Source organism: Pholcus phalangioides, unplaced genomic scaffold, assembly GCF_987345545.1.
Source record: "Pholcus phalangioides strain wild (caught in Gottingen) unplaced genomic scaffold, Ppha-v1.0 ptg000003l_1, whole genome shotgun sequence".
Classification (NCBI taxonomy): Eukaryota; Metazoa; Arthropoda; class Arachnida; order Araneae; family Pholcidae; genus Pholcus; species Pholcus phalangioides.
Window position 1 is genome coordinate 37,682,366 of NW_028301596.1, and position 15,396 is coordinate 37,697,761.

The 15,396-nt window shown below is 37.7% G+C and overlaps 1 protein-coding gene across 4 annotated transcripts in view; it reads right to left on the reverse strand.

Moving 5' to 3' along the window:
• Positions 1-15,396, reverse strand: part of LOC149088496 (rho guanine nucleotide exchange factor 17-like) — a 208,340-nt gene that overhangs the window by 54,678 nt on the left and 138,266 nt on the right. For all 4 annotated transcript variants that reach the window (XM_089247790.1, XM_089247783.1, XM_089247775.1 and 1 more), the window contains exon 3: positions 9,631-9,813. In XM_089247790.1, the coding sequence (XP_089103916.1) occupies positions 9,631-9,813 (183 nt within the window). The remainder of the gene's footprint in view (positions 1-9,630; positions 9,814-15,396) is intronic.

The window sequence follows — 15,396 nt, forward strand, 5'->3', positions numbered from 1 at the left end:
ACTAATAAAAATAGATTAATATATCAATGATTTCAAACTTTTGTGTTATAACTACTATTCGGTCTTATAAAATATTATATATCATGCTTCAAAATATTGACCACTTTACGATCAAGGACGTAATTTTGCGTCCAAACGCCAGTGGAATGAATTCAAACAAGAAAAAAATCGTTGTTTTCTTTTCTCTCCCCTAATCATCGCGAAGCTTTGTTGCAACCCAATAACTCTTTTTTCCCCCTCTTGGTTTTTTGTATACCGTGATAGTGATTTCCCCCCCCCATGTATAATGTATCTTTCTTATAAGAGTGAAAGAGAATAGCTTGCAGGGACGTCGGAACATATATGCTTATGTTGCTAAAGTAACACCAATCGTTTGAAAGGTATTGCTCTGCAACACACACACACGCACACACCAGTCATCATTCAAATTTAGTACATTCACCCTCAGTTCAAGCGATGGGCGATTTACCACAAACGGGACATTTTTGTTGAATGTGTGACGTATTGTCTTCAAACGTATTCAAGCGAATATTATGTGTTCATTGCTCGAGTAATACCAAACATTTTTGACTTCCGACTTCCCTGGCAGCTTGGATGAGGGTGAAAAGGGAAATATACTTTGTACCTACATTCTTATTAACTTATCTATTATACTATCTTTGGGGCCATTCAAGTATTACGTTAGCAGATTTTCAGCCATTTTTAACCCCGCCCCCTCCCCTGTCAGCAAAATTTCGTCAGCAGCTTAGAATATTCCATATCTTCAAAAAGGGGTGGTTGATGATGTAAGCAACCTTCAAACCCCCTCCCCCCCCCCTTGTCATCAAAAGTCAGCAAATCCGAAACCCCCTCCTCCCCTCGATGCCGACGTAACACTTGTATGACCCCTTTACACTTTTTCATTCGTTTTTTTCTCTTCCTCTTTTCGCTTCATTTTTTCCCTTTCTCCTTTTTTCTAACGAGCGGTTAGGTTAAGACAAGGTTACCATATTTATCGCCAATTCGTCAGATAGAGATAATCTAAATTTATTGCCAGAACCTTGCACGTTAAGTTGTTGAATGAATTTTGGAAAAAAAAAATGATGGAAAAATATCGACTTTTTATACATATAAAATCATAGTGGGGGGGGGGGAGGGAAGGGGAGGACCTGAGTAAAATCACGGCATTAGATATGCAGATTTTGTAGCTGTTTCTTTAAAATTGAGTCGAAACATGCTGTTTTTCTGATCCATACCGATATCTTTTCCAGAAATCTTGTCGAATTCGGTATCTACTTAAAAGGAACAGGGTACACACACAGAAATTTCATCTGTGCAGAGGAATTCTTATGCGTGGGTGCTGTAAGTGAAAGGAAACTTACATCTGTTTATCAGAGACGTTCCGACGCTACTGCGGATGATGCATGCATTATAGATGAAGCGTGTGTTTGAAACATGTATATTTGATATTTCTAAATGCACGCACACACACAGACTACCCTCAAGGAAAATTCCATTCTACGGTTGCTGATGAAACAGCAAATAAGTGTGGTTTGAATATTTTTGGCAGCATGTTTGTGTGTGTGTGTGTACCGAATACAGAATGATAAATCATTTTCGAATACATTCATATCTTCGTGGAAGGTATTTATGTGTACGATTCGTACTTATTTAAATTTGTTTCTTTCCTAAAAAAAAGGGAAACAAAATGGAATTTGTTTATCTAGCGAACACAGCATCGAATAACACCGGAAAATCTGGTGTTTATTTAGTTTCGATAATCCGAATTTCTGTGATCCTGGATTTTGCTTTGTAATGTTTTTTTCCTCTTCCAGTTTTGTACATGGAAAAATGATTTTGATTGAATAGTTTATTTTTTTTTATCAAATTTTTATTCTGTTTGTAGTCGTGTTTACAGTCAAATTTGCATAATTGCGATCGTTTTGTTCTCCACCTAATGCTAATACCGTTACAGTTATTCGTTCAATGGAGTACCGAGCTTATATAGTTTTGTCTTTTTTTATCATGCAGACTAGAATCAAATTTTTACCCCGATATGCGAGGTCTTAACCCTACAAACGTTAAAAATCTTCAATCATTACACTTCACTCATAGTTAGAAAAATTGATGCCTGATGGCAGCACTACACATAGCAAGCATTCCACATGAGCAAACTTTACGTTAGGTTCACAACACGGACATGCACATTCCAACATGCACCAATTCGTTAGAAGTTCCGCAGAGGGATAGGGACAAGGTGAATATGTGGTTTAGTAGTTGCCTTAACCCTTTGAGGGACTCAGGATTTCAAGTAACTGCTCCGAGTTTGGAAGAGGGAAAAACACTAGCCAGTTAAGGGTGTAACGCAACCCCCCCCCTCTTAATGTGATGTTTCTTAATTCATATTTGATGATGCCCTGGTACGTCGAATTTTTGTCTCGTTGATCTTTTCTTGTAGAAGTTGTAGATATTCTTCAGGATCAGGTTGTTCCCACCAATTTTGATGGCTTTCAGGAACGATTGTTCGAGTATTGAACCCAGCTTGTTTTTTGCACCAGCTTGAATCTCCTCATCATCAGGATCTCTGGAGATCTGAGCTTAAAATGCTTTATCAGTGGACCACTAATTTTTATTTCTTCAGGATATGCACAAAGTTGGCCTTGGATGGTCCCCCCCCCCCACCCGGTGAACTTGGACTTCTCTGGATTTTTCGTCAACTTTATGGGGCGAAAAGGAGCAGTTTCTGTACTTTGCTGTATGGAACAGGGCCTCAGTTGATGCACTGAGGTTTGTCTCCCCTCGTACGTTTGGCCAGAGTAGGTTTGGGTGTTGCTGGATGCACTTTAAGCATCGCTCCGGGGTGAAGCATTCAAAGCTTAGCTGGCTCCAGGCCATACACCGGGAACATTGAATAAAATTTATTTTAAAAAAATAGAAAAGGAAAAAAGTGTAATAGATGAAGACAAATAAGAGAGTTTTCCTTAGTCCTTTTTTCATCCTCACCCTACTCTTTCGTTCTTACATGTATATAGTAGAAAGATACATTGTATGAGTGGAAAAAAATAAATCACATATTAATAGGAGTATAGAAATAAATGAGGAAAAGAAAAAAAAAACTTCTCCACATATAATAGGGTTACTATAATGCTTCGCGATGTTGAAGAGATAGGAAATAAAACACAATAATTCGAAAGAAAACACGGAGTACACAGACGTTTGAATTTATTACACTGGTGTTTGGACGTAATATCACTGCAGTGATCCTATAAGGAGGTTAAATTTCCATATTTTTACACTCGCCAACGACGGACACCGAAGAAATAATTTTAGAATTGGTGGAAATTTAGAGTCAATTGAAATCCTACATGATCATTTTCAGATGTTTCAAATACCTTTCGATTTAAACGAGGGAATGCGGATACATCTCAATTGAGTTTTCTTGATTATTTCACTGATCTCGATTAACGGATTTCATCGTCCTCAATTAATATTCATCCCCCCCCTACTTCTCTCTGAAGCTCGAGGAGCAATCTAGCGAGAGATAAATCTAATGCCGAGCCCATATAAACTCGAGCGTTCGATGCAAACACGATTGAAGCAACAACCCCACATATTCGGCCCTAATGCTCAGATATTATAACACACCTCCTGACAGCAGCAGCCAGTGCCAGTCTTCATATACATTTGTCAAATACATGTTGAACATGCTCGGTACATGAATACAACGCCTGAGAAATTGGACGAGCTCCGAATAATTACTCGCGGGTGAGTTCATCAAACTTGTACAATGGATTTGTAATATTTTGAAGGTTCTTAATTGTTAGAGCCTGTTGAAATCACTTGCATCCACTGACTGGTCTTTCTAACATTCCCAAAATGTAATTTTGCATTTTTGGTATTATATTTTGTTGATCGATATTTAAAATACCGTCGAACTTGGTTTATTCGAAGCTCGGGGGGTGGGGGGGACATTTTATTTCATTTCATATCGTATACCGCCCAGGCTCTATCGCTAATTCTCTGCTCAGATGGCAAAATGTTATAAAAGTCACTTTTTCGAAATTTCATGATGGCAGATTTATAAACAATATTTTGCTAAAATGTGATACCGTGCTTTTTCATTTATTGCAATTTGCCTCCGTTGTTTCCTCGTGAACTGAAAAAAAAGAACGACAAAATTTTGCCTCCTTTCACAGTTTTGACGTATGAGACTCCGGAGTGCGAGCAACTCAATTTTTTTTGGGAAAAGTGACTTATGACATTTTGCCATCTCTACACAGAATTGCCACTTTTAGCCATTGCCCCGGATGCGGGGCTGGATGGTGTCGGGTGTTTTATTATGCATGCATAAATTACAAATGTGTTACATGCACGACAATGAAATACATTTGAAAAAGAGAGAGAGAGAGAGAGAGGAGGAAAAATTACAAATAGCAAAAATTCACAATAGCAATATATTTACAAAAGTTTAAAAAGCAGTTCTCGGATATCGCCGTGAAGCGAACGGATTCCTTATTCGTGTTCTTTTCAGTCAAGCCTTCACGTTGTCGACCGCTCCAGGTGCCAGCCAAAGGGACTTTGTGTTGCTGGCTCAGGGTGGGGAGAGGGGGACAGCAAAAAGTCCGAATTACACTATCTAACACGACATTTGTTCATGCTTTGCAGACAACATTTCCTAATGGCTTAAGGGCCATTCAAGTATTATGTCAGCATCGGGGGAAGGCCAAAGACCGATAAAGATGCTTGGGATATCTCAGTTCGCATGCTTAACGTCTTCCTGGGGAAATGCTGGACAAAAAACCATCTTAAGCTTGTAAAAAATAAAAAAATCTACACAAAATGTTCCTCCAAAATTTCCAATGTTCCTCCAAATCACCTGTCATCGCTTTTAATATCATGGCAATTATCACATCGAAATATCATGGCAATTACTTTTGGGAGCTAAAACTTGCAGATGAAGTGTAGATGTTACGGTTAATATGACGAATCGGTTATATATAATAAAGGGGTATTATGCACACTTACCAATCCTCTTGGTAAGTTTGATACATTCATTACTTTTACCGACGAATATGCTTAATACCCAAGCCTGGTTGGTAAATTTGATGAATACTGAAAGCACTATCGCTTTTACTGGCAAGTATCTGTTCTTTGAAAGTGACGACGCCGATGACAGCACAGTTGAAGGTGAAAATGAAAATTCTACACCGTATGATCGCTTTCGATGTAGAGTTTGGATCAGAGAAAGTTTGAATCATTCTTCATTATAACTTTTTTTTTTGCATTTAAATTTAACTTAAACTTGCTTTTTTCCCCTTCCAAAATGCATAGATTTTTTTTTTGGTTGGGGGGGGGGGTCGGCTTATACAGACAGACATGACCGCTGATTGCTGACCGAGTATATACGGTATATATATAGAAAATAATAATATCTAGAAAAAAATACGATATATTATTAAAAGAATCAATTGATAATTTTTTCACACCACGGCCATTTTCCGCACACGAGTGGTAATTAGACCGCGATCTACAGTTTATTGCCGATTCCAAAAACCAGCTCTTTTTTTTATAGTCACCGAAGGGTTGGCGCGCAAATCTCTCGGTGTGGGACTCCCTGCGATAGCAATCTTTTTCTGTGGTTATGTCGCCGTATGTGTTGTACCCCTGCGTCAGGAAAGTTTCTGACAAGGACAAACCGGGTATCGAACTAGCGACACTTCTAAACATTTTTAAATACTTTAGGCGAGTATCTTATCGACCTGGGCTACCGCGCCCAACTAAAACAACAAACCGATGTATTTCCATTTCAGAATCGTTGAGCAAATCATTTGAAGAATATGCATACAGAGTTTGCCACTGATAAGATTATTGGTTAAAGCTGCTCTGTGTGAATGGGCAAACTCTTATTTCATTCTCATATTGTGCAACGTCAAATCTAGATTTCTGACCATGGCCTGAAGTGATGACGGTTTCCCCCAGAAGATTTCGCGTAGAGTTTTAGATCATTTCAAATTCTTCATTGAAACATACAACATAGAAGTTTCTCCACATTCTTTCGACTGTTCCACATCCATGCCACATTATATGTTATTTCAGTATTCATAACTACCTGGTGACATCGCCTTGAAAATATCACTATGGCCATATTTGCCTCGAAAAAAAAAAATCTTCATATGAGACTAATTCATCATTCTGGTATATATTTCGTCGCTTTTATCCTTCTCAAGAAAATAAACGAAACCCATGAAGGACACTGGTGTATATTGAATCTCATTTGAAATTCAAATTCTCCAAAAAAAGAGAAAAAAAATGCAAGCCGTAAATATGTGATAAAACATTTTCTCAGAAAGATGTCGTCGAAAGAAAATTTATAAGAAAAAACGGGCCAAAATGCGAGCCCAATATCATCACCGTTCTTTGTTTTCCCGCTGAGCCGAAACTCGGGTCCTTTTTTTTTTTGCAATAACTTCATACAATACAACATGTAAAAGTCCGACTAGGGCTTCACTAAAGTCCGTCTATATGTTTCTTCCCTGGGGTTTTATAGCCAAAAATAATTACGTAGAAAAGAATGGAAAGAATCGTTAATGATGGGAGAAGAAGTAAATATTAAATATGTAGGCCATTTAGGGCCAACATTTCCCCTTAAATGAGATTCTGAGGAGTTTTCTATACACTTCGTAGAGAAAATAACAGTCAAATACCGAGACCTTCCGTGCTTTTATGAGTGTCAAACATCAGCCTATCAGAATATTTTTGATAATTTGTTCCTTTTTTGATTGATTTTTAAAGTTTTAATGAACTTTTGACGGATCTTATAAAAAGGAATTGCAAATAAATATTGCAATACAGTCAATCACACAGAGTGATTCAAAAGTGAAGAAACATTTTGAAAAACTATATTTAAGTAAATCAGCGGTCAAGTTTTTTGACATTACGGGCCAAAAAAAATCCTCGCAATTTCTGAAGACGCCTCACATTGGCGTCCTATAAGTAGGGCTCAACGGGGCCCCTAGGCCTCGGATCGAACAAGGGGCCCCGATATTGTCTGAGAATCTTACTTCTTGTGAGACACAATTTTTGATTAATGAAAAGTTTCTGTAGTGGGCCAAGGTAACAAGGTACAACTCTTCACGAAGAGAAAAAACGCCGATCGTGAAAGAAGAAGACCGAACTTGGCTTCTAATTCCATTTCATTTTCCAGAAGTTGCAACCTGCAGCGGGGAAGGGGGGGGGGGCAAACTTACATCGTTGGGTGTTTGGCGTGCAACAGTGATCAACGTTTTCTGAAACATCACAAAATATCACAACGTTATAATTCCGGAACTATTGGACAAATAAAAAAAACTCAAACAACTTTCCAACATAAATTTTTGACAAGAAATCACGTGGTGTAGTCTTTGGGGAGGTCGAGAGTATCCACCCTGTGTATAGAGAAATCTTTGTTTTACTATAAACCAAGTTAGTAAGTAACAAAAAAGTGACTTATGCGCGTATTCACCGACAGAGTTTAAACTACAATCGCAGGTTAAAGGATTAGAGATCGACACGGATTGGTAAAAATCCTGAATTTAACCAATCGATCTCCAATCCTTTCACCTGCGATTGTAGTTAAAACTCTGTTGATGAACACGGCCGTAAAGAAGGCTGTTGGTCGGTTATAGAGAAACAGTAAACCACAAGTAATATTTTTTCCACTGTTTCCTACATGGGAACAAAGAAATCAGTTTTGTTGATTTATCGTTTGAACCTAAAGTTTCACAAATTTGTTGTCAAAAACTAATCGGTAAAAATTTTTAAACTAAATTGAATTGCTATCGACATCGAAATTCAATGAATAAATAAGTAATGCCTTTTGCTCTTGTAGAATTTACTCGATAGAACTACTTTGTCATATCGAACACGCAGAAGAAGGAGGAGAAGAAATAAAACATTCCCGTCTCGCCAAGGAAGGTATTGGCGAGACTCGGATTAAAAATCTACATATTAATTAAAAATCAGAAGAAATTAACTTCCAGCGATCGATATTATGGAAATCAACTCCTCAACGAAACAATTCCAGTTTTCCATTCGGTTGTTCGTCCGAGAATCACAGGTGGAAACGGAAACTTTTAATGTGTAATTCCTTTTTTCCTTCTTTTTCCCCATGTTTTGTTGTATCTGCTCCATACTTTTTTTTCCCCTCACCTTCGTAAATAAGGAACTCGGGGAAATTGCTCTACATTTCTATCCTCAAGGGAAAACAAAAATAAAGGAAAATGCTGTCAGGACCATTGCGGAAATGGACCGGAAATTACCGAGCACTTTAACATAGAACGCGACGGAATGGAGAGTTATGAGTTGGAGAGTACGTTTGTGTGTTGCGACTATCATTATGTAATCGCTTTCGTATTTTCTTTCTTCAAATTCCAGGGAAGAAAATGGAAACAAACACGGGATAGAACAAACGTCACTTTATAAAACCAAATCTAACACCGTAGGGGCGATACAATACCAGACAGCTATACTTACTACCGTTTTATCCTCGAAGAAGTAGTCTGTGTTTTTGTGGAACCTAACTGTGCTGCCACCTATATCTGGTGGTTAAAAACTGGCATTGAATGTCCTATTCCTGATTGCAATGTGAATGTTGTAGGTGTATGACTGTTTTGGGGTGAGATATTTTCGAAAAGTACGCCGTGGATATCGAACTAAAATAATTTGTATAACAGCTACGGAAAAATTTTCTGAATGAAGAAATATCGGTGTTTCATAGAAGGTAAATCCATGTCTGCCTTTACGGGAACTCGAACCCCTATCCTCTTGTTTTGCCGGACGAGTGCTCTACCAACTAAGCTATGAAGACAGAAAAATTATTTTTCTCTTTGTGGCAACAACACAAAGATCCAATGTCAAGGCCGTCTGGCCAGAGAGCTATTATTGTTTATATTTGTCGGTCGTATCTTTGTACATGTCGCTGCTCTCGTCCAAATTCCGTATTATTTTACCTTCGTTTATATTTGTAAATAAATAATTGTTTTATTGTTTAATCTACTGCTTCGATTAATATAGTTATGTCTCAAAGCCAGCTCACATAACTATAGATCTATAAGCGTGCCGCGGATCAATGGAGCGATCTGTAATTGTCATGCGGATCACTCAAGTGATCTGGAACTGGGTTGCGGGTAACTTGAGTGATGTGAAACTGCACTTCGGGCAGCTTAAGTGCTCTGTAAATGTGTCGCGGTCACTTAAGTGACCTGTGAATATGCTGCGGGTCCCTTAAGTGACCGCAAGCTACTTAATGTGCAGCAAGCTACGTAAGTGATGTGTGAATGTGTGGCGTTTAGTTATTTTTTTCCTACAAAATTAGATTTGGGTGTCGCGGGCCACATCAGGTAACTCCTAGGGCCATATTTGGACCGCGGGTCATGGGTTGACCATGTATGCATCAGAGGGTGATCGAACGAATGTCTGTCTACCTATCGACTATTCGAAAGATCAATATCGAGAAATATTTTGTACATTTATAAGGCTTTCATCTTAAAATCGACATTTTCAACGGAGAAATAAAAATGCTGGTAAATCGATTGAAGACCGCGTCAAATAAAATGAAATAACTGGCGCTAAAAGAAATAATTTCATCAGTGACAAGGAGAAACCGAGACTCACCACGTCAACGAAAACGTCGCCAATCTTTTGTTTGGTGTCCCAACTCGATATCCTTTGACGTAGAACATCCAGAAAGGCTTCGTGATGGCTTAAGATCTCGGGAACCTTGTAGAAAATTTCATCAACTTGCGTAACTTCTATCACGCCGGAGAGTTCGCCGCTTTTCAAAGGCTTCATGTATTTCTAAAAGAAAATTGAGACAAAAATTACACACGGAGTCACATATGAAAAAAGAACGAACGGTATCACACTTTGTATTTGGACAATGTGAATTTTACCTATTTTACCGCACACCAACTCCGGCCATATGTATATCTTCATACGGCAATTTCCAACCAGTGGAGTTGGGTGGGGAAATGAAGGCACCATCTATCAGTGGTCACCCCAGGCTCGGTATCAAAAGAACTTGTCTTCAATGTTCTTCCCCCGGACCCGGATCACAACCTTCATAGTGGAAGTATGAATACCTCAAACAAGACACTAAATTCCGACCCTAATAACAAGCTTCCGAAGAAGAAGCTAAAAGCCGAATTCTAATCCTCCATAACCTTGACCTGGTTAATAACAGCACAGGATCGATTCTTCTCGAACATATTTTGTACCCATCAACATAAAAATGTCGTGTTTTAGTCGTTTTCCGGGATGATCACAGGCTCGTATATAATGTCGGAAATTTCCGTCTGTTTAATGAGGAGACATTGGCTTTTCCTGCCCCATCTTTTCGCGTATATCGCCTATAATATATATGAGAGACATTCTTTTAAAAATCCCGCATGTGCGAGAGAAGAATATTATCCTTGTCCTCGGAAAAACAAGAGGACGTGGGAAATGGCGGTTGAATGTTTACTCTATCCATGTTACTGTATGGAAGTTTTTTTCCTAAAATGTTTTGAACATTTCAATAAGGGAAACACATTGGCGTTTGAGCAACTACTTAGATAGCAAACTAAGCTATCCAACCAGCTGATAAAAAAAAAACAACAGAAGGGATAATTTGCATATTCGTGTTTCTGGCTATTCTCCTCTAGATCAGTGTTTCTCAACCACCGGGCTGCGGCCCGATACCAGGGTATCGACATCATTCATATCGGACCGCGAGTAATTGGTTGTTTCCTTTCCTTCCCCCCCCCCCATATTCATTTTCCGTTAGTCGTCCATTAAGAGGGGTTTTTACTGTGTTATTAATTAATATTGTCATTAATATTAATAATTAAAAAACATATATGTAATAAAAAAACCACAAGAAGGGCCTATTCCCGCCCTTCCTTCCCGGAACCACAAATCCAGGCGTAAACAATGTTTTAAGTCTACGGACCAAATATGCGGTAATTCTGTCGGTCGGGGTCAGAAATTTGTCTATAGGGTAATTATATCACCCTATTTTATGGGAAATTCCCGTAATTTTGGTTGCCCCAACTTTTCAAAATGTACCGTTTCCTCCCTCCCCTCAACAGAGCTTCGTTGAATTTTTAAAATCTAGAAATTGAGATTATTCTCATGACATAAATGATTGCCTTTGACAATATTTTCGGTTGTAAATTGACAACTTTACTTGCCTTTGACAATATTTTCGGTTGTAAATTGACAACTTTACTTGCCTTTGACAATATTTTCGGTTGTAAATTGACAACTTTACTTGCCTTTGACAATATTTTCGGTTGTAAATTGACAACTTTACTTGCCTTTGGCAAGATTTTTTGCTGTCATTTACTAGTCTTTGAGAACATTTTTCTCTGTAGCTGGTAACTTTGCTGGTATTTGACATTTTTTTCGCTGTAGCTGGTAACTTTTCTGGTATTTGACATTTTTTTCGCTGTAATTGGCAATTTTGTCATTGACAGTTTTGTGGCTGTAATTGGTAATTTAACAATTTTTTAGATGTAATTGGAAATTTAACAATTTTTTAGATGTAATTGGTAATTTAACATTTTTTTAGATGTAATTGGTAATTTAACAATTTTTTTAGATGTAATTGGTAATTTGACAATTTTGTAGATGTAATTGGTAATTTGACAATTTTGTAGATGTAATTGGTAATTTAACAATTTTTTAGATGTAATTGGTAATTTGACAATTTTGTAGATGTAATTGATAATTTAACAATTTTTTAGATGTAATTGGTAATTTGACAATTTTTAGATGTAATTGGTAATTTGACAATTTTGTGGATGTAATTGGTAATTTGACAGTTTTTTTAGATGTAATTGGTAATTTAACAATTTTTTAGATGTAATTGGTAATTTGACAATTTTGTAGATGTAATTGATAATTTAACAATTTTTTAGATGTAATTGGTAATTTGACAATTTTGTGGATGTAATTGGTAATTTGACAGTTTTTTTTAGATGTAATTGGTAATTCGACAATTTTCTAGATGTAATTGATAATTTAACAATTTTCTAGATGTCATTGGTAATTTAACAATTTTTTAGATGTAATTGGCAAATTCACTCGCCTTTGCTCTTTTTGGCTGAAATTGGCAACGGTTCATTTTTGGTGAACTTGTTCACTTGCCCAAGACAGTTTTTGGCTACAATTGGCAACTTTAGACAATTTTTTTCTCCGATAAATGGCGACATCACCTATTGATTCCGATTTACCGTATTTTTATGAAGGAAACATTATCAGCCTAAGTTTTTTTTCGCGTGTATTGATACTTTTCTACCAGAACACTTTTCGCTGTCCGGATAGAAACACTCGGCGGTGGTCCAGAGGTTGCACACCGCCAAATCCATTACTCGTTTACCAAATACAAAACAAATAATTGAAACAACATCCACCGCACATGGACTTCAATCTAAAATTATTAACATTTTTATACAGAGACGTGTTAGTCATGCCACGTCTCAACAGATCATTAGCCAATATGTAACCATGTTATTGGATCAAATATGAACGAAAGGTCATCAGCTGTAGATGTTTTCGGATCATTGAGCGAGAAATCGATCAAATTTGAGGAGGGGGAGCTACAGCAGCAGCAGCAGAGGAATAATAATTCCCTAAGGCACTATCGATTCATCTCATATTGCGCGAGGATATTCAATGGGGCTTTGTCCTCACGAAAAACATAATTTTCTTCATTTTGAAATGTGTATCCCTGTTGGGCAAACAGTTTGTATTAAAATGTGCATTGAAATAGAGAAGTCTCTGCGTAAAATGAAATTGGCACATGTGCGTTTTCCCGTTTCGGAATTCTCAATTCGAATTTCTAGGACGACTGTGTATAAAAACTACAAAATTCACGGAGATTCTTTCTCCCACCAACATGAATCATGAATTAAGCAACATGTAGATCATACTCACTCTGCCCATAACCCACGGGGTACAAATTTGGCCTTCGAAGTTATCTGATGTCTCTACCACGACCTCAAACATAATTTTTTTTGAAAAAGCAACTTGGTAGCACTTTGCCAGATCCCGTGTCACTCGCGGCACATTGCACATCAATTAAGTGACCAGCGGTCAGTGACCAGTTCCCCAGATCAGAGGGGGTCAGTGTTTTGTTGACTTTTGCTGACAAGGTGGGGGGGGGGGGAGTCAAAAATGGCTGAAAATCTGCTTACGTAATACTTGAATGGCTGAATGGCCCCTTATATTATAATGTCGAGATGAAAACGCGAATCACCTCAGATAGAAAGACAAATTTATTTTTGTAGCTTTTGTTTCCAAATTCCTAGATTTTGAGCTTATCACATTTAATGCAATGTTTGTGTCGTTTAAATTCATATCCAACGTTGTAACATGTTTGACGCTCCAACTTGCTGATTCACATGATCCCGTATATGCAATATGAAAACTGACCATATTTCCTCAAAAGACATACGAGAAATTCAAATACGGGAAAATACAGGAATTTACAGATCCCCCTCCCCTCCCACAGGTGGATCATCGCCACTCATCGCCAAAAATAATGCCAAAAAGTAAGCAAATATTGCTAAAGTCACGGGAAATGAAGCACTACTGCAAGTTTCAGAAGATTAAAATGAATTGCGTGAAAAAAAAAACATTTACCATGATAAACAACAGATCAATATTCCTATTTAGTTTTAATTATCATAATATAATTTAAAAGCTGAAAAATAAATTTTGGATTCAAGGTGGATCCAAAGATTCAAGTTAGTCTTGATTAAAAGAAGAAAAACCGGGAAAATCCGGAACGCGTTTTTGCAAAAAAGTCGGGATGGCGAGTAAAAGAAAAACAAAACCATGACTGTCCCGAGGAATATGGGAAGTAAGATCAACTTACGTATACAGGGTCATTCAGAAAAGATTGGAAAAGCTTTAAGAGGTGATAGTACAAACCAATACAAGCAATTGTTATCAAAGAATGCATGGTCTAACATAAAACGCAAACGCGGTAGCGCGTCTCGAAACGGCCGCCCCGCAAACGTTATAACGGCATTCCTGTTGAAATTTATCAGGAGAAAAGGAACACACCATGCATGCAAATGTAACCTGGGGAAGAAAAAACCGTATGCAAATCTGCGTCACATTGAATAAAAGGCCCGGACTCAGTATCACTACTAAACCACACACATGTACCCGTTCATATTCCTCTGCGGAACTTCTAACGGGAATGTGCGTGTGAGTCTTGTAAACCTAACGTGAAGCTTGTTTCTGTGTAATGCTTGTTATAGTGCTGCCATCTATCACATATTTTTTGAATTATGAGAGAAATGTAATGTTTTTGATGATTTTACCGTTGTAGGCCTGTTGCTCTCTACGGCGAGACTTTTTAATGGGGGAGATCGGCTTGCATTCGCACGTCGAAGTTGAGAACCACAGAAAGGACCCACAGTATTACTACAGTGCGTCATTATCCTGTAAGTTAAAATGTAAGAACGGTTGCAAGCTGGAATAACGTCAAAGGGCTGATCTAAGAATGTACCGCGGGTCACTTAAGTGATGTTTAAATGTGGAGTGTATTTACATTGAATGTACCACGGGCTGTTTAAGTGTTATGAAACTGTGCCACGAGTCTTTTAAATGACCTGCAAATGTGATTGGGGGATTTAAGCGGGCTTTAAGCTTTGCTCATTTTTATCGCGGGATACGTCTGATGACTTCAATGGCCATGGATTGAGCATTTTATGCACTACTCCTGCATTACGCAGCTGATGTAGCAGTGTTGCATGTAGATGACACATTCTTATATATCGAAATAGAAAGATGAAGACTGGAACAGAACTCTATGTATTTACCGGAGGCAAAGCTAGGGCAGGGAATGAATATCATTCGATAAAATATTTACTTACTTTCTTTCTTTTTTCCTCAATCGTCCGTAGGACAAGAACAAATGTTTACGTCACAAAACATGTCCGAAGTAAATTCGTACGTCACTGGCAAAAGAATGTGGATTCCATTGTAATGCATTCTAAAATGACAAATTCCTCAGGAAAGAAAGGAAATTTGTTGTTCCGAGACCATTCTCTCTTCTTTGAAAAATCCCCGTATTTCATAACTTCATTTTTTTTGTTCTCCGTTATGTAACGTAAGAGTTTTTTGAGGGGAAATGTTTCACGATAAAGTCGTGTATGGCTGAACGAGTTCCATCTGCGAAAGATGCCTCGCAAATATTTTATGACATATTTCAAATACAGTACGTACCATAAGCATGGATGAAAGAATCATGTTGTGAAAAGAATTCTTTTTACCTCTCTCCTATATATAAAAAAAACCTGCCATATAAATTACTTGAATTGTATTCGGAATAAAATGAAGAAAGTTGAGATATATATGACATCTTTTTTTTTTTTTGAAAAAGGG